Source organism: Zonotrichia albicollis, chromosome 1 (genome assembly GCF_047830755.1).
Source record: "Zonotrichia albicollis isolate bZonAlb1 chromosome 1, bZonAlb1.hap1, whole genome shotgun sequence".
NCBI classification, from domain to species: Eukaryota; Metazoa; Chordata; class Aves; order Passeriformes; family Passerellidae; genus Zonotrichia; species Zonotrichia albicollis.
In genome coordinates, this window is record NC_133819.1 from 46,807,051 (window position 1) to 46,826,460 (window position 19,410).

Consider the following 19,410-nt stretch of genomic DNA (forward strand, 5'->3'; position numbering starts at 1 on the left):
GAACATTATACATTTATTTATTGACCAACACTGTATATTCCAATCTGTTTAAAATGAGATAATGATCAAATAATAATTTAAAAAAAGTCTAAGCATGCGTGGCATGTGTCTGCTATGTTTAACCACATGAAAAATATGCAAGTAGATGAAATTGAAAAGTAGTCCTTTTTTTTAATATTGATACAGTAAGTAATATGCTCTAAACCAATAATTTTGCTGAGGCACTGCTTCCATAATCAACGAGGTGCAGAATGTCAAATTCAAACAGCTCTATTGTATTTTTCCTCTGTCACTTTTAATTCTCCACTGGTGATTGTGTGGGATTGAGAGGGAGATAGGGTAGGATAAATTGTTAGGGAAATAAAAGCATGTCTTGCCTTCCCAGAGGAAATACAAATTCAGGAAAACAGATTTTGCTGAAATTTAAATGAAAGAGGCATAATGGATGTGTATTTTTCCTGGAAGGTTGCAGAGGTGTGTTAGATGCTGTGCTTATGATTTGCTTCTGTGCTGCAGCTTTGGAATAGGTTTGGCAATCCCCAATTTGAGGATTTGTCTAGAAACATGATGCTTAAAAGAGAAGGAAGTGAACTGGAAAAAAAATTAAGCCATTACTAAAACATTAAGAATTTGAAATTACAGATTTTACATAAATTAAATGTAATTTATTTCTTTTGTCAAACCATGTTTAGTATCAGCTTTGTAGGAAAAGGTTGCTAAGTGTCAGCTGGATTAGGATGGAGTTTGATTTTTCAGTTTCAAAATGGGATGTGTATTTGCCCAATGGTCAGAAAATTCTGTATACATACATATGCATATGTGCATGCATGCAAAATGAAAAGAATGAATGTTTCAAAGCTGAGCAAACAATATTTTAATTCAAACAGTATTTCAATTCAGACTCCTTTTAACATTTTCTGTTTATCCTGAATTGGGGTGGGTACCTACAGAACATTATGGATAGGCTTGAGCCTGGCATCTGCAGATTGGTATGCTTGACATCTCTAATGGGATAATTAATACAAACGATTCAAAAACAGAATCAGGAGGCAAATGGGTACTTGAGATAGAAGAGGGATGAATTAGCTAGAGGGATGAGTTAGATAACTTACTACTAGTTAGCTAGTAATATGTTGTTTTCATAGTAAATAAATGTTGCCAACATATCCTTGCAAAGTTCTCGATTTGCCAAAGTGCTCGGAAATGACCTAGAGAAGGGGTGAAGAGGGACAGGAAGTTTGCTGCTGGTGCCCTGATCTCTGCAGCGTAGCAAAGCAGGAGGATTTGTGAGGAGCTGCAAAAGGCTCTCAGGGCACTGAACAACTGATGGCAAAGCAGCAAAGGAAGATAATGGATGGGAATAAATGGATGCCCAGAGGACAAAACAGTCCTAACCTTATAAATACAATACTGGGCTCTGAGTTGACAATAACTGAATAGCAACTGTTCCTGAGTGTCATAGAAGATACTTCTGTAGCACAATCACTCAACCTTCAGCAGTTCTCCAGGAGGAAAATTGAGTGCTGAGTTTGTTAGGAAAGGAGCAAGGTACAAATCAAAATGCCCTCTTTTCCCTCTGAGTCAGACAGGCTGCTTATTCCTGCCCTTCTGGAAGCTAAACTAGACCTATGGACCTTGGTCTGTATTTTTCACACTTCCCAAGGTGTCTCATAGTAGCTGCTATGAGAAGAATATTGACTAGAAGGGTTTTTGGTCTGATCTAAGATGGCAGTTTCTATGTGCTTAAAATGCAAGAAGAACATTAAATTTCACAATTCAAAGGGAGGAAAAAAGCTCTCAAGGACTGAATTTTCAAAGTAGATGTGAAATTTCTGAGTAAGTTTTTCTGGGCTTTCTGAAAGGCAAAGCGAAGTACTCACCCATTTAAATCCCACAGTCTTGACACCACATTCTGTCCCCAGGTTGTTCTGGTTCCAGGGGAAGAGGCTGATGGAGCCACCTCTAGCCCAGGGCAGGCTGCTCTCCCAGCACTCTGAACCCTGCTGAAGATCCTGCTCTGTTCTGTGCCAGGTCTAAAATGAGTCTCCCATGGGGGTAGCTGGGGAATGAAGGCTGCAAACACCAGGCTGGCAGTGCAGCCCTTCAGCTGCTCCCTTCGTGTCCCAGCACCTCCCCAGCACTCCCCACACAAAGCTCAGCTGCAGCCGGATTGGCCCTGCAGCACTTATTCTCAGTTACTATTTTGTCAAGCTGCCAGAGTGCCCATGGGGAATTCAAGCAGGAAAAGGGAAACAGATTTTTTTTTTAATTTTTTTTTTTTACTAGTTGCATTTCATCTAAACATGAACAAAATGTTACCAAGAAAAGACATCAGAACCTGATGACTTTTTTCTTGGCTTTGTTCCCAAAGCCTGGGAGAGCTTAATCAAGCCTTACAGGCTCTTGCCAGCTCTCTTTGATAACTTCACATCTTCCTACCTTGTAAAGAAATGAACGAATGAGTGAATGAATGAATGAATGGCTGCTTTCATCTGAGTGCAACATCAGGGGGATAATATTGAGACCAAAGGGCATGTTCCAGAGCAGGCTCGTGTAGGGAGGAATCCACCACTCATGAGTCATTTGTGACATTTCTGCCAGTGCATTTCATTCTATCATGAGGAGCACAAGGACATTCCCTGCCCATTGCAGGGGGGTTGAACTAGATGACCTTTAAAGGTCCCTTGCAACCCAAACTATTCTGATGGTACCTGCAGCAGTGCACCCGCCTGAACTCTCCTACTCAGAGCTCTGCATACCGGAGAAACTGAATTGTTGGTAGAGAACTTTTCCTGCAAATGCTTATGTGCTGAGCATAAGTCCCTTGCTTCCATGTGGGTATTTGTATGCTACTTAGATAATTTATAGCACTTCTTTTCTTTATATTTTGTAATAAACAGAAAAAGTAAGGAGCAGCTACTAGTAGAGCTTTTGCAATCAGAAAATTCACTGTGCTGCAAAGTACCATATGGAAAGGTTTGGCTTTGCTTTGTCACAGAATTACAGAATATCCTGAGCTGGAAAGATCCCTCAAGGATCATCAAATTCTGACTCCAGGCCCTGCACAGGATAACCATGTGCCTGAGAACATTGTCCAAATGCTTCTTGAACTCTGTCAGGTTCAGTGCTGTGACCACTTCTCTGGGGAGCCTGTTCCACTTCCCAACCACCCTCTGGGTGAGAAACCTTTCCCTAATATCCAACCAGAACCTCCCCTGACACAGCCTCATTCCCTCAGGTCGAGTCACTGCTCACCACAGAGAAGAGACCTGTGCCTGCCCCCCTGCCCCTCTGCTTCCCCTTGTGAGGAAATTGAAGGCTGCAATGGGGTCTAAGATTTAAATGGGGTTTAAGATTTAAATCCTCCAGACTAGCCATTTGATTTAACACTGTTCTTGACTTTTGGGCTGTAGGACCTAAATTGTAAAGTTGGTGGGGCAAAGCTCACTCTTGCTGTGTGTTTGTGAAAAGTCTGGAACAGAGAAATGTGGGGCCCTTGATTACGGCTCCCTGCTTCAAGGAGAATGCAGGTGACTCAGTCTAATAGGAAAAGTTTTCAGTAAGATTATTCTTTTGACAGATATTTTCTGTCGTTTGTAAAACATACCACGTACCTCTAGCATGCTATTAATTTTGAAAATATGAAAAAATTAGGCCCTCTTATTACTTTTGCATGGGATAAATAGGTCACTTTTCATCTCTCATTTTACTTAATTTATTAATATATTTAATGAAAACCTATGAGGTCACTGAGATTATAGAAATAGATTTGGCAGCATTATCTTATTTAGTTGGATAGAGACCTGTCACTTAGATATTGTCTAGTAAGTTATTTGCACTCTGAAGAAATGATAATACTGGCTCAGGACTGCATAAAGTTTGCATTTCTAAAATTGTGTGCCATATTCTACTCTCTTATCTTAAGAATCTTGATCTTCTATGGATGTTCAAAGAAAAAGTTGGTGGGAATTCTTTTACAACAAAGGAAACATGTTCAGAATTTTCTTTCGCTTCTCATATGCAATTTTGCATTTTCTGTCCTTGTTAACTTTTGAGAATTTTTGGGAGGTTTTTGCTTGGTTTTTTTTTTTTTTTTTTTTTTTTTTTGTGGTTGGTTTTTTGGTTTTCCTTTTAGTAATTAATTATTGATCTTAGAAATTCTTGTGCTATGCTCCATTGAAATGCAATCTATCAGAGAATGGAATCCCAGCCCAGGCAACAACAGTGCTTGGTCTACTAAATATTGAATATCCAAAGGTATCATAGTTAATTGTGCATTTCTTGGAAAGGATATCAAATACTGTGGTTGAGGATTGTAGCCAATTTCAACTATTAGGCTGGCTTGCAAAGGAAGTTAGAGGGAGGCTGTGAGATTATCAGTGTTCTGGCTGCTCTGCTGGCACCCTGCAGGATCCATCTGTACCTCTGTACTTTGTTTGCCTCTGGACAGCCCTAAGTGTGAGGTGCCCAACACCATTTTGGTGTCCTGCTGCAAGACTGACTGGGAGGACCTTTTTGTGGGGCACTACAACTTGCAGCCCATCCTTGCATGCTCTAAGGCAAGCTGTCAGAGGCAAGGGATAATACATGGATGGAGGGGGATGGGATGTGAAAATAGTATGTATATTTTCCTAAAGAAATTTCTTTCACCTTTACCTGAATAATCTAGACCTGGCTTCTGTCAGGGACTGGCTATGAGAGATGGTTTGAGAACATAATCAAGTCTTAATTTTTCTTTTGGCCCTTCTCAGTGCTTCTGAGTCCCTTGCCAGAGTGTTCCAGCTCTAAACCAGAAGGTCTGCTTCTTGAGTCTGGAAGTACACATTCATCTCAGTGTTCATTAGGATGTTAGCTTTGTATCTGAAGAAAAGACAGAGGTTTTGAAGCTGTGACAAACAGCCACCAGGGACAGCACCATTCAGTATCATCACAGGACCACCTTTGATTACTTCTGGTTATGCCTAAGAAAAGGTCTCTAACTCTCCATCCTTTCTTTGAGTTGACTCTTCTTTCAAAGGTCTTAGCAGATACATTTGGCATCTCTTGAGTGTCTGGTGTATACTGTTGTGTTCAGTGGCGCCTCAAATTTCAGATACTCTTATTTACCTTGGTGAATATAATTTTCCATTTATGTAAGAAATTTCAATGAACAGTCTTGTCGTGTTGTCCTAAACAGTTTTTCAGTCAAACATCAGTTACACAGATTTTCACACTGATGGTTTCACATGTAATGTTTTTCTGTAACAAAATGATAAACATCTTAGGACATGTAGTACTGGAATAGGAATTTTTTTACTATTTAATTTTGAAGATGAAAGCTGTACAGATCTTGGATGATTTTGCTGATGTGGGAAAATTGGGTACAAGAGCAAGTAATTTTATCATTGAGCAACATCATTCATGGCAGCCCTCATAACCATGAGAGGTGAAAGCTCTCCAGCTGCCAGGCTTGGCAAGCACAATGAGTATCAGCTCAGGATTCAATGGCAGCTCTCACTGTATGCCATTTTGAATTGCAAGGTTCTTAGGAACCCTGCAGGGCAAATTTTTTTCACCCTGTACATGGAACACAAGACATTTGGGAAGGTAAAATTCAGTTCCAGTGGTGTGCAAGGGCCAAAAACAGCACTGGGAGGAGCTGATGTCTTTGTTTCTGCTGCTGTTTGCTCAGCGAATATGGGCTGCTTTGCATCCTCTGTGTGTGAACTGTATGGTCCTAGCACAGCTGACCCCCGTGGCCTCCTCACTCTGCTGTGTTGGGCAGCCTTTAAATGGCCCCTGTGCATCCCTTGGGTACTGTAATTGCCATGGTTCAGCTGCAAATAGGTTTTCTTAGACTTGGTTAGAGAGGAAAGAGTTGGATTTTCACTGTTTAGAGCTAGGCTTGATAAGCATGGGAGGTTTTGTATACATTTTCATGCTTCTGTGTTGACAAATGAAGACCAGGGTTACGCAACAGGAAGTTTAATTTTCTGGTAGCTGTCAATGACTCTACCATCACTGCTACATGTGAAAATATATTTCATAACAGGTATATGTGTGATTCACAGTTCTTTTAGTTTGGCTAACTGATTTCCTGCCAGAGAAATACTGCAGAATGTGCAAGTTATTGGTGTGGTTTTTTTGTTTAGGGTTTTGGGGTTGGCTCTTTTTTTTGGCTAGAACTGGTATTTAGTGTTAGCATGCCTGGATACCTCCCTGAGGATTAATTTATCAAACACTAAATAAAACATGTCTTCTGACTCTTTTCTTTTCCCTAATGTTTATTTTCCATGCCAAAAGAGAGGTTGCAATTTTAAACAGAAAGTGGGGGGAAAGCAAAAAAGAGACTTAATAGGAGAAGAAAGATGCTGAAGAAATGAGGGATGAGGAGCCAGTCTATTGTGCACCAATCTATCACTTTCTCTTGGGAGAATAAGGAAATGACTTGTCTATAAAATTCTCATTAGACTAAAATAAGCACAAGTTTCTTCTGTAATCTAATTAGGCTATGTCAAATTGAGTAATAAAGGGTTGTTTTTTAATGAACTCCTGAGGACACTGGCAGAACTTTAGCACTACTAAACTGTCTCTTACAGTCAATTTCCCTATCTTCATGGTACTGTTATATGGGTGGGTATCTGAGGAAGAAGAAAAAAGGGTCATTTATCAGAGTTGTACAATTTGGAAAGACAAATGTCTTCCTGATCATCAGCTTGTCCACATGCCAACAGAAAAATCTGCTATAATTCTCCTCTTTTGTTATTGTAGTCCAATTCTCCGTGAGGATGCTTGTTTAAGAATGAAATTGGCCTTTCAAATTAAATTGGCCAAGGATTGGTTTGTTATATTTGAAACAAAGTTGCCCAAGTATGGCATGCACAGTATTAAAACAAAGTAGCTAAATAATAATATTAGAAGTTATTTTACTATTTTAGCATCATCCTTTTTTCATGTCAGAGGAACTAAATCTGGAGGATCATTTTGCCTTTAAGAGGTGACTAGAAGGTAATTAGCATTAGTTTCCACTGCATATGCAACAATTGACCAACTTCAAAGTATTTAGTGGTTTGGTTAGATTCAGATAAGCAACTTTGGGCTTGCATGTTTATCCAGGACTTATCTGAACTATTTGGGTTGAAGGAGGCAATGGCAACAAAACCTACAACTAACTGAAAGTTAATATTTTACATTAATAAAACACCAGCTATTTTTAAAGAAAGGAGCAGGAAAGACTGAAAAATTAGGACACACTCCTTGACTGATATGAATCACTTCAGCATTTTAAAAATTGATGTAGACCACTAATATTTAACTTCCTTCCATATTTGGAATCCTAAAGGTTTTCCTTATGGAGTATATGAGTCAAGATCAAATTTACTTATTAATGTCAAATGTTTTGCATACTCCTTAGAGTGTTCTCAGGCTTTTTGGGTTCCCTTTTTGAAAACTTCCGCTGTAACCCTTTTAAAATTTTCTTTTAAGTAGGTATTCAGGCAGAAGTAAGTAGATAGCATTTAAGTGATAGTCCTAAGCTCTGATCTTGATTTATTAGATTCTCTTGCTCTTCCTTTGAATGGTGGATGGAGAAAGTAAGGTAATGTACTGATATTTCCAAAGGGCTTTTGGGGAAAAAAAAAAGCTTTAAAAGATTTTTAAGAACATCAAGGATCTTCCCTCATACTCTGTTATGGAAACTAACATCAGGGACTTCTGAAAACAAAATATTCAGTGACTTCTGGTTTCTAGGCCAAATCTGGTGGACCTTTAACCATGGATGAGCCAGAATGGCTTGACTGAGCTGGCACATAGAATGCAGCAGGTTTCACTCAGATGAATTTAGGTGAGGCCCAGAAATATCCATGCTATGGGTAAAGGGACTAGGAAAGTCCAGCTGTATGTTTGCAGGTGTCAGCTGAGGGATTTGTACATTGAAAGTGAGGTTCAGAAAAACTAGCTGGTATGTGGGCTTTGTTTCTTTTTCCTTTTGAAGAGTGAGTAGTGGGTGTAGCTCTGGGGTGTCCAAAGGGCAGAGTGTCAGGGCACACCTGTGGCCAGAGACAGATTAAAGTGTCACCCAGAGATTGTCAAACACTCCTTTCTTACCCTTTTCAGTTTTGCTTGACTTTCAACGTTCCCCCATCTCTTCCCAAGGATGCTTTTTACACTGGCTTACTCTTCCCTTTCTTCATGCTGCTCCTTGTGCTGAGCATCTGCTGAAATCCAGCTCCCACCATGCCTCACACTGGTGCTAGATGGGAGCTGCTCTGTCTCCCTCATTCAACCTGCTGGCCCACACCAAAGAGAGCAGTCTTAGTCCCTCCAGTGCTTCTGCAATCTTTTCCATTCTGGTTCCCGTTTTTAAACTCCCCTTTGGGGCCTGCAGACTCTCCTTACCATGGTTGCTCCTGGTGTGCCGCGCCCTTGCTGCTTTCCACAGGGACAATGCTGCAGGGCAGAGGGTTTTGCAGCACAGCTTGGATATGCCCTTCAAGCAAGAGCAGTGCTGACTACATGAGGGCACCACCTTCATGCTCTGTCAACCAGACTAATCCTTCAGCTGAAAATTTCACTTTAATATGCACATCTGTACATGCAGATTAGCCCAGGGTCGTTACCTTTCTTTTAGAAGAAACATTTTACATTAAAGAACATAATTGCTGAGCAAATATGTAAGGTATTTTTGCAGTTGCTATTTTCCAACCTAGCCCTTGATTCATGATTCTGGTAAAATATACACACAGATATTTAACAACACATCTCATTCCATGTTGAGTGTTCTGCACACTTGTAAACTGTTTCTCAGACTGGCACCGGCTTGACCTGAGCTTCAGCAGCTTGGGGATGTTAAGCACATTGAATAGGCTCTGCAGTCATCAGGGCTTTCAGTGAGCAGTAAGTGAGACTGTGCTGCAAGATTAATTCAGTGGTTTTCAGAATGGAACTTCAAAATGCACAAGAGGAGTATAGGGCTGCACAATCTCCTCTTGATGTGTTGTCCTGCATGTATGAGAGCTCAGAGAACTGTATTTACTGCACTGAGAATCTGAATATTTCTTTATTATTCAAAATAATTTAATAGGGGCTTTTCTATTTAAGATTATAAGAATCAGATGTATACTTTGTGCCTTTCAATGTTTGTCGAAGATGAAATTATCAGAGCCAACCTTGAGACTATTGATCATCTCTTTCCAAAATATACCTCTTTCAGCTTAGGTAAGTGAAATGGCCACAGCATCTACAATTTTCTCCTCTGTTGCTCTGTATTCATCCTGGAAAAAGAATTTGATTATTGCAAATAATGAAGTACAAGTCTTCTTTTTTTTATTAACTGAAATGGAGGCAGTTAACACATTTGCAAATGATCTTTATATATCATGATTCCTTTAAATTTTATGTTGAATTCAAAATTATTTTAAGGAGATCTTAAGGTCCTGAGTACCTCAGAGCTGTGATTCTTGATCTTTTTTTTTTACAGTAGGCTCAAAGATTTACTGCTGTAGGGCTGATAAATTGCCTTTATTTTCAGAAGGACGTGAAACTTATTCCAAAGCAGGACAGTGCACCCTACACAGCAGAGAAAGACTTAGAGTAGTTGCTGAGGTAGGGTGTGGAAACAGAATGGTGCCCTGGGCATTGTTTGACTGATTGTAGTTCTGTGGTTCTGCAGCTCCATGTACATGTCTGTGTTTCAAAGTCTTTGGCAAGACTCCTGTTGGTTTCACGGGCTCTTTGAACCAGCTAATTTTGAATAAAATATACTAGGAAAAAAACCCCAAAAGCAATAAATGGAAAATGGGCATTTTTCCCACAGAAAATGGGGTATGTGTTATTTGCAAAATTTTTCTCAGAACCACTCTAGGTCTCCAAAGAATTACTTTTTAGTTGAAACTATTTTGCATTAATAAACTAACTCTTTTTAAACAAATATTATATTTCTACTTAATAAGTATTTTCTGGTCTTGCTTCTCTGGTGAGTTATTTTATTATTTTCTTTGTGTTCTTTTTTGGGTTTCTTTTTTGCAAAATACCAGAAAACGGCAAAGAGAAAATCAAAAAGGAAGAGAAACTAGTAGAAACATATAATCAAAAAAGTGAAAATTAATGTTTGTTTTGGTGTTTGCTTTTTTCCAAATGGCTCCATGAAAATTCATTTTGCACAAAACAAATGTGGGTTGATCCAGTGCATGGGCAAACAAACCTGTTTTCTGTTAACAAAGTTGTCATATAGCACAAAAAGATGAATAAAGCCAAACTCCATGAGAGTCCAGAATGTCTCCGCATGAGATTCTCCACACACACATGAGAACTTGATGGCTTTTAGTTCATGTGGATGGTGATCCCGCCTGTCATGAATATGAAAAGGCATTAAGGAGAGGCAGCTCTGCCAGTGTCAGCTCATCCCTGCTGAGCTGTGCTTGCTGAAGGGCTCTCCCGAGGGCTTTGGTTAATGGATGAAGATAGCATGACCCAGCTACATGATGAATGCTTCCAGCTCTTCTTTTACCCTCTTTCCTCCCTCTCCCCATTCCAGTGCTTGAGTAACTGTGTAGCTCCTGAATGGACTGCAGAGTAAGCACTGACATCCATTTTTAAGTGAATTGTCATTGATCTTGGTTTCTCTTGACCAGTCAGGGTTAGTAAGGGGTTTGGCCAGTTGGGCATCAGCAGCAGGATGATCCTCCCAGGACATGATCCTTCTCTTTCATCCCAGCTCTCAGCTCTACCTCCTCCGTTAGCCCAGGGGAGAGGGTGGTTTGCATTTAGGATGCCACCATGTGATCCTCAGCAGCAGCCTCCCACAAGATTTTGTTCAGCTGAACTGATGGGTTTCTCTCTCATCCTCTAGATTGCAGTTTTGAAGGAAATACGTACAACAGCTCCATGAAATGGCACCTCCCCAGCAACCCCTGTGTAACATACCAGTGCCAGGTAAGGATGTCATAAAAATTGTGCTAATTGAGTTATAAGCTTTTCCCAGGAAATCCTGAGCCTTCATTTGTCCAACCCAAATAATCTGAAATATTTTATGCCCAAAGCACAATATGGACTTTGCATTTAAAGTAATTTAAATCCACTTAGATGCAGCCAGCTATAACCAAATATTCAGAAGTATGGGTTTTAAATGACTTAAGTACCTCAATATCCAAACTTTGTTGAAGGAGAGGTACACAGCCATGCCATTTCCTGCTGTCGACTTTGAAGTAAGTCATCTTTTCTTCAGCATTCTAAGCCTTTTGTGAGATACAAATTATTTTAATAATTGGACACTTCTGTGTGTATGTGTCCATGAGTTTTAACTTTCTTTAAGAAAAACCCACAACCAAATCTTTTTTCCTGGGCTCCTGAACTGTTAACACAGTGGTATTTTTGGTAGCTTGGCTATCTGCAACCATAACATTTTCAAGATTGTTGCTTGTCAGGCTCAAACCAAGTAATTATGTAGGCGATTTTAGCTTATGTCTGTAAATAGGTCTGCCATTTTTGCTGACAATTTGATCTGGTTTTAACAGTAACATTCAGGCAGCTACTAAGAATGGCAGAGATTTGTGAGTATGAAGAGCCTCTACTAAGAGGAAATGAGAGTTTCAAGGGCTTTTTAATATTTTTCTCTAAAACTTCTGCTCTGAGAAACCAATTAATTTTTGAAAATAAGTGCACTGAGATGACTGAAGCTAGATCAGTATTCTGTATCTTGCACCTAATGAAAGGAAACTCACTACTTGAATTTAGATATGTTGCATGTGGTCAGTTCTTTATTGTCTGTTTCAGTGTCTAAATGCAAAACTGGGTTATTCAGTTTACCCTAGATCCACACATTTAAAAAACAAGTTGGCCTTGCCTCAAACAGCTGTAAATAAAAAAAAAAAGGTAGCAGCTTTAATGCATAGATCCTCACACCCAGGTTTGTTCAGGACTCTTGACTTCTCAAATAAGTACAGGAAATGTTAATTTACTAATACTTATCAGGCAAAATATCAAAGATAAGCATCTCCCCTCTACAGAACAAGATGCTTTTATCTGCTTACTAAGTCTATTTTCCTCCAATAGGAGAGGGAGGAGAATGCCTTGTGTCTGGCCTGTTTTCACCAGAGCTGCATGGCAGATTACTGAGGTTAAGGATTCCTGATAAAGCAGGATTCCTTTCCCTAAGAGGATGCTTGTTTTTTTTACCTGATGCATTTTAAGGCAAATCCCATGTCTGGAGTCAGGGAGACTGAAGTGGGCCTTTTGAGTGTGGATTAACCTGAGTCCTGATACCAGGCAGCAGGTACAGAAAGAAAAGAAGTTTTGAAGGCCAGGGCTTTGCAGCATGTGCTGGGCTTTAATTCTACTGAATGTAATTGTGAATTTTTGCTTGTTAAAGCAACCACAATGCTAACAATAAATGTGCCTAATCTGCTTCTTTTTTCAGGAAGGAGTGATAGTAGAATCAGAAGTACAGTGTGTTGTTCACTGCAAAAACCCTTCCAAACTCAGGGGAATGTGTTGTCCTGTGTGTCCAGGTGAGATTTCGTGGTTAAGATGCTATTCTACATGTGCAACTGTATTTCTAATGATATTCATCATCATCTGGGAGGCTGCCTCTAACTAATCTGTTATACTCAACAGTTTAATAAAATGTGGGCTGGTGACTCACAATGATCACTATAACACAAGATTTATTTAATATGCTTTAGCAGAGGACATGCAGACCAGGGGATACAGGGGCAAAATCCTGTGCTAATATTCACAGGTGTGTTTGTGTCATTTTTTAGAGGGTCTGTAAGGTGGGTTTGCATGACCAATGACCATGATTTTGTGAGGAAGGGAAGGGTAAGAGTAATCATAAAAAAGGAGATTAACTTATGAAGGGGAGTGAGAATGGGTTTGCCTTTGTGAAGCGCAGTGGCAAATTGCCATTTTTTTAGGTTAATTTGATTGTATCAGTGATTTTGAAGGTAAGCATTGCTCCAGTTGGGATATAATGGATTTATTATATTTTGATTAGTTATAATATCTGCTAATATCTATTATAAACTCAGGGAGTAAGAATGGATTATTAAAAAAGCAAACAAAAAAGCCTAAAAAACTGCTTTAAAGGCACTTCTAATGGGAGACTTGCTTCGACTTCATTTTTGCATATTTACGTGCTGCAGAAGGATATTTGCTTTCCCCCTCTCCCCCCACCTCCTCCCCACAAAAGACATTTAGGGTTTCTCAAAAATTTGTTTGGGATTTGTTTTCTTCTGAAGTGATCCTCTCTCTCCAACTACCTGAAAGGAGGTTGTAGCATGGTGGGGATTGGTTTCTTCTCCCAGGCCACCAGTCACAGGACAAGGGGACACAGTCTCAAGATATGCCAGGGGAGGTTCAGTCTCCCCTGATGACACCAGGAGGAATTTCAGCATGGAAAAGGTTTTTAACCTTGTAATGGGCTGTCCAGGGTGTTGGAGTCACTATCCTTGAAGGTGCTCAAGAAATGTCTGGATGTGGCACTTAGTGCCATGGTCTACTTGACTAGATGGAGTCAAAGGTTGGACTTGATGTTTTGGGAGTCTTTTCCAACTGAAACGATGCCATGGTTCTGCATGGGAGACAACGGTATGATTTACTTTTCATGTTGTTGTACAGTGGGGAGTGTTAGGGGGAAAACTCAGCATTCTACCTTGAGCCAAACTTATTCAAATGCTGTTTTCCAGGTTGTGTATTTGAAGGGAGACTTTACAATGAAGGAGAAGAATTTAGGCCTGAAGGAAATAAATGTACCAAGTGCTCTTGTATTGTAAGTATTTGCCTTTTGGCATTGTATCTCCCTGTATGAACTTCAAAAGGCACATTATTATTGCCATAACAAAACAAAAAATATAAGGAATCCAACACTATTATGCTTTCTTCTCTTGGAATTCAGGTCTCTGTTGAAGAATTTATGGCATTAATACATTGTATCACTCACAATTTGAGTTTATAATCTTTTCCACCATATGCAGGTGGAAGCAGGTTATTTGGAAGAGGGCTGATCTGTTGAGTTAGTGGTGCCTTTTTTGTGATAGGATCATGCAGGAGGAGACAGAAATCTTTTTGGCCTTCATCAATTGATCAGCATTTATTAGATGCTTCCTTAAGCCAAACCTTGCCAAGGATTCCTTTCAACTATATGCAACAAGGGCCTTTGCTCTGAATTACTGAGTGAAAGAATGAGGGTTGCCTCCTGTGGCTGTCCCAGGTGGATTTTTGGCTTGATACTTGATGAAAAGGTCATATCCTGGATTTTATTCTTGACTAGCAACAATATAGAGAGGAAGTAATAATTGTGTCCTTTGAGTAATGAGTGCAGGCTTCTTTTGCACTTCCATTAAGTTAAAATATAATGCTGTTTGAGTTGGGGCAGATAGCTTTGGCTTCCTTTCTGTAATCTGTGAGATGAGTAAAACACAAAGTTCAAATCGCTGCTTTTGTTGCAATTTGTGGGCCTGTTATCAGCAGAATATGTAAGGCTTTACATTTCAGTAGGATGCCAAGAAATTAGTCAATACCAGGTAAAGTTCTCCTGCATCATTAAAATAAAATCAAAAAAGAAGGAGAGAATGATAGACTTCAAAAGTTAATGTAACCTTACATATATACACTGATTTAATGAAGCTGCTGCAGAGTACTTGAACTGTTCTGTGGGGAAAAAAACCCTGGTAATCTGCAAAATTAATTTACACTGTTCCTGCGGAGATCAGGGTGCTAAAGTAATTTTTAAAAAAAGTTTTAATCCTGTAATAATGAAAACATGCCATCACACATGTCACAGTGGTGTATGCCCTGGGCTCCTGCTCTGCTGAATGCCTTCAGTCCCAGGCTGAGAACTCCCTCTGGACTTGGTGGGTCCCTTTCTCACTTCAGCTTCAGCTGTAAAGCAGCAGCTTTACTCTTGCTTTCCTTAGTTATGTTCCTCAGGGTAAGGCAGGTCTGAATAGTTGAGAAGTCAATGGAGACGTGCTTGAGTCTTTTTGGGTTCTGCTTTGCTCTTTCATAAGAACTGTACAGACATTGCCTATTGCCCAGTTTTTCGTGTACCAGCATCTCCTTGATCAACTTTCCTTTGTTCTCTGACTATCAAAAGCTTCTGTGCAGGGAGGAGCATTGGAGGGAGGAACCTTTACACTGGAGAGCAGTGTAAAGAAATAAAAGAATAAAGGGTCACACCTGAAGATCTGACCTTGAGAGTTACCAGTCTCAGCTGTGTTAGAGAAGGGAATGCATCAACTATGGAGAATAAGAAGTTTAAAACCATTTAAATATCCCTTTCAAGAAAGACATCATGATTGTTTTGGATGCTAATGGCATCTGTTTAAAATGTCCAGCTCTCAGTCTGAATCTTTCTGACAGCTAAAGAGGTGCCATCTATGTGTAAGCCATGCCAGACCTTCCTTCGGTCTTTCTGCAGAGCCTTTTTTACCCTCTTGCCAGTCTCCCCCAGAACTGAAAACTCTGCTAATTCCTATGTGATTTAAATTTGAAGTAAATAAAGGGGGCACCTTCAGGGCTGTGATCACAGTTTGCTGCCTGCTTTGCATGCATTCCCTTTTGTGAAGGGTCCTCAGTGAATCTCTTATCTAAGCAGTTGGTGGATGGATGTCGTATTTGAAGATACCTATCTATTCATGCAAAGTGATGGAAACAGGCTTGTGTGTGATGTGCTGTAATTTGTGCAGGCTTTAACAGATGGATGGAAGCTCTTCAACCCAAGTTAGATATTTTTTTTTCTGGGATTTCAGTCTTTTGTGGAAAATTGGCATAGGAAGTAGCATAAACTTTTTCTAAGGTATTTTGCAGATATTATACCTTATACATGGTATCCAGCTATCTCACTTTAGGGTGAATTCTCCATTTTCTTGGGAGCAAGCTCTTCAAATGATAGAGGATTCTGGAGTTCACAGGCCATCACTGTCCCAGGGGTAGCTCAAACTTGGGACTGCAGATGTCACTGAACAGGAAGAAAGTAAAGAGGGATGGCTGTGGTTTGTTCTTCTGCAGAGATGTAGGTTTACCTGCTAAGGTTGACCTCACCAAATGTATTAAAATGAGGAATTACTTAGATAGAGTATTTTTACTGTTGCAAAATGATGTACTCAGAAGTAAGTACACATCTTCAGATCAGGACTGTGGGAACACATTTTTGGACAGCACTTTGGTAGGTCAGGTTTGTGGTATTATCAGCTCCAAATGGTGCTGCCTAGATACCACTGAGCTCCCAAAGAATGAGAAATGGCTGTTGTTTGTTTATTTGTTTTTAACACATTGTTTGTGTAAATAAGAACATAACTGGGATCTTGGGAGCTGGGAGTCCCCATCTGGGTGAAGCAGGCTGGCCATTTGCAGGGCTTCCTATGTGTTCCATGGCCCTGGAGGGCAGAGAGAGCAACGGCATGGTTGCACCTGGGAAATTCACTCAGTCCTTACCTGCTGGGTGCTCAACTCATTATCATGGTTCCTGTTTAACACCACTTGTGGTCCTTGCTATTGTCTACTGAAAACCAGACCTAACCCACCAAGCTCATTTCATGGAGGTCAGCAAAACCAGCCATTAACGAATAACTTTTGGGCTGTTACTGAGCCAGGCGGTGCTTGCGGCGGCGAGGCGGAGATGAAAGGCCCTGTATTCCATTACCGCTCTCCTAAGTGAGCTGCTCCTTGGGGCCACTAAGATTTCTTGCTGAAAATGAGAATGTATCACCTCTCACTCAATGCATATTGCCTGTCAGGAGTGAACGAGCTGGCTTTTAATGACTCAGTTTCCCTGGGGAGAGGCATTTGTGTAGGAAAGGTGGACGGGATAATAGGGATCTCCTCGCACCCCGGCTGAAACCCAGCTGTCTCACTATAATTCATCTGTCTGGCCTGTTCCTGCTTTTCGTGATAGGCCAGTGGCCTGTTCTAGAGAGACCCTGGCTGTTTTCCCTACCATAAGCACCTACTTAAATGAAGGACTGGCTTCTTTAATCAAGTGTTATTTCTCAGATACTACTTTTATGAGGTTGAGAGTGTGTTTCTGCTTGCACAGTAAGAGCACTTGGCTTACATGTTTCCTTTCCTACAGCCTGCATTAAAATAGTCAGACTATGATTATCGTAAATGTTTTCATTTTCTCCTTTGATGTAGCACGTTTGGGGAAAAAAAAAATAGTGGAGGGGGAAGGAGACAGGGCCAGGGAGGGAGGAGAGGAGTTTTGGCAGGAAAGTGACCTTGCGTGAGAGTGGTAACCATGGAGAAGCTTATCTTTAGGTGGTAGTATCCAAACTCATAAGTAGCCCCTTTTGACTCCTTTGAGCGCTGTTGCCCAGACCGTGGGCGCTGCGTGTTGCGGCATGCGAGGCATGCGGCCGTGCGAGGCACCGGGAGCGCAGCCCGCGCCGGCCGTGCTCTGCACCCTGCCGGGACAAGGGGAGCGGACCTGCTTGGGAAATGGAGGCTGGGTGATGGCCTTGGAGTGGGAAAAGTTGTGCTGTCTGTCTGTCCTGCAGAGAGACGTGTCTCAGGGACGACCATCAGCAGAGTGGTTATGTGAGTCTGGTCCCCAAAAAGCATCGTTTTGCAAAAGCAGTGCTGTCCTCTTAGCTGCTCTTCCAAAATTATTTGGAAGGAATAAAACCCAAATAGCTGGAAGCACAGCACAGGGATTGGAGGCTCTTTGAGAGCTGAGTCAAAAACAAGCCTCTATTCAATCTCCTTTGCATCATTTTGGGCTTTTAGACTGCTGCTCAGAGGGGTTCAAGATGTGCCCAGCTACTGATCTGCAGGTGCGCTGTGGGTGTGTGTGCGCAGGAAACGTTTTGTCACTTATATTCCTGCATGCTAGGATACAAATACTGAATAATAAACATTCTGCACAAAGAAAAGGAAATCACAGCAGCAAAATCTGTTTCTAAATCAATGAGTAACAGACGTTTCAGCTGTGATAAGTAATGAGAAACTACATATGTAACTGTTTTTGATGCTGAGGGTGGAATTAATCTTGTCTAGCTGCAGCTATTCAGAAGTAATATGTCTGATCTGAACTACTTATCTGGGCTCCTCTTCAGTTAATTCAGGGAGAGAGAGAGAGGTGGGATAGATTACTCTCTGCAGATGCTTATCTTCCTCCACTAACTGGAGGGGGAGCCTACCCAGCTCCTGGCCTCAGAGAGGGCTGAAGATAGCCAAGACCGATCCTGCCCCTGCAGTCAGCTGGGTGATTAAGCACCCTGATACTGCTTTAAAGGCTTGGCTTTAGCTGGTATTGGGAGCTGCTGGAAAACATTCCCACCACAAAAGACAGTGGGGGAGGTACGCCAGCCTACTGGGAAGCTCAGGGGAACGCGGAATTAAATGTATCCTCAGTGAAGGCTGAGGATAATTCAAATTCAAATTTCCATCCTTAGTGCTGTGCCAAATGCTGATCTCCCCAAATTTCCATGTACTTCAGCTGCTTTGATTCAGCTCCAAACTGCAGCAGACACTGTCTGCCCTTACTCTGGGGCTAAGAAACAGAGACAAGGAGTTGTAGTGAGGGGTGGAAAAGCAAAGAGTTGGTCGTTTGGTAGGAGCAGTGTTCACATCTTCAAAGTTAGTGGCATAGGTAAAGGGGTTGGTTTATGGGTGGATGCAAATGGAGATGCAAAAGGGAGTGCTCAGAAATGGGATGTGGAGAGTTGATCACTGTGTCTCTCTGGGAGTACCCCATAATTTTGTTTGCAGGCTTTTTGCAAGGCTAGAGAGTTTGGCTTTCCCAGTAGCCGAATGAAAAAACAGTCCTGCAGGTAGGTGAAGTGTGGTTGTGAAGGTAGGTGTGGAAGACCAAGGACTTGGAATATTAAATTCCTTAAATTTTGGAAATACCAGTGTTTCAAAAAAATTTGGACATTTAAAAAGAAAAGGTTAAAACCAGTGGGTTTTTTATCAACATTTAAATATTTTTTCTGATTTCTCTCAAAAAACACACCTCTGAGGAAAAGTTAAAAATTATTTTAATAAGAGTCAAGAAGCAAAGTTAAAAATAAATACTAAAAATATTAACAATTTTTCTGAAATAGAAGTAGACTGTGGCATAGCGGTACAAGTGGGCATGATTCAGTGTAAATAATTTTTATTCATAAGCACTTAGGATCTTATAATTTCAGAAACATTTTTCTGTGTCAAAGTCTCATTTCCTCCCTCTGTGGATACTTGACTTTCATCATATGTCTCTCCTACCTGCGGAGCTTCCTAGCTCACCTACTCAGAGTGTGTTCCCAGCTCAGGCTGCAGAAGCCCTTCATCATAACTTTAATTTTGCTGGGGATCAAATGAGTCTTTCTATGGAGTGAGAGACTGTGCCCTGTTTGGATGCATTCCCAAGGGAACAGAGGTATTGAGCAGCTCCCTGAAGGTCTAGAATACTCTTTAAGGATCATGGGCTCAGAACACACGGCCTCTTTCTCACAT

The 19,410-nt window shown here is 40.8% G+C and overlaps 1 protein-coding gene across 3 annotated transcripts in view; it reads left to right on the forward strand.

Moving 5' to 3' along the window:
* Positions 1-19,410, forward strand: part of BMPER (BMP binding endothelial regulator) — a 149,053-nt gene that overhangs the window by 27,372 nt on the left and 102,271 nt on the right. For all 3 annotated transcript variants that reach the window (XM_074540317.1, XM_005485862.4, XM_074540326.1), the window contains exons 4-6: positions 10,829-10,911; positions 12,395-12,485; positions 13,662-13,744. In XM_074540317.1, the coding sequence (XP_074396418.1) occupies positions 10,829-10,911; positions 12,395-12,485; positions 13,662-13,744 (257 nt within the window). The remainder of the gene's footprint in view (positions 1-10,828; positions 10,912-12,394; positions 12,486-13,661; positions 13,745-19,410) is intronic.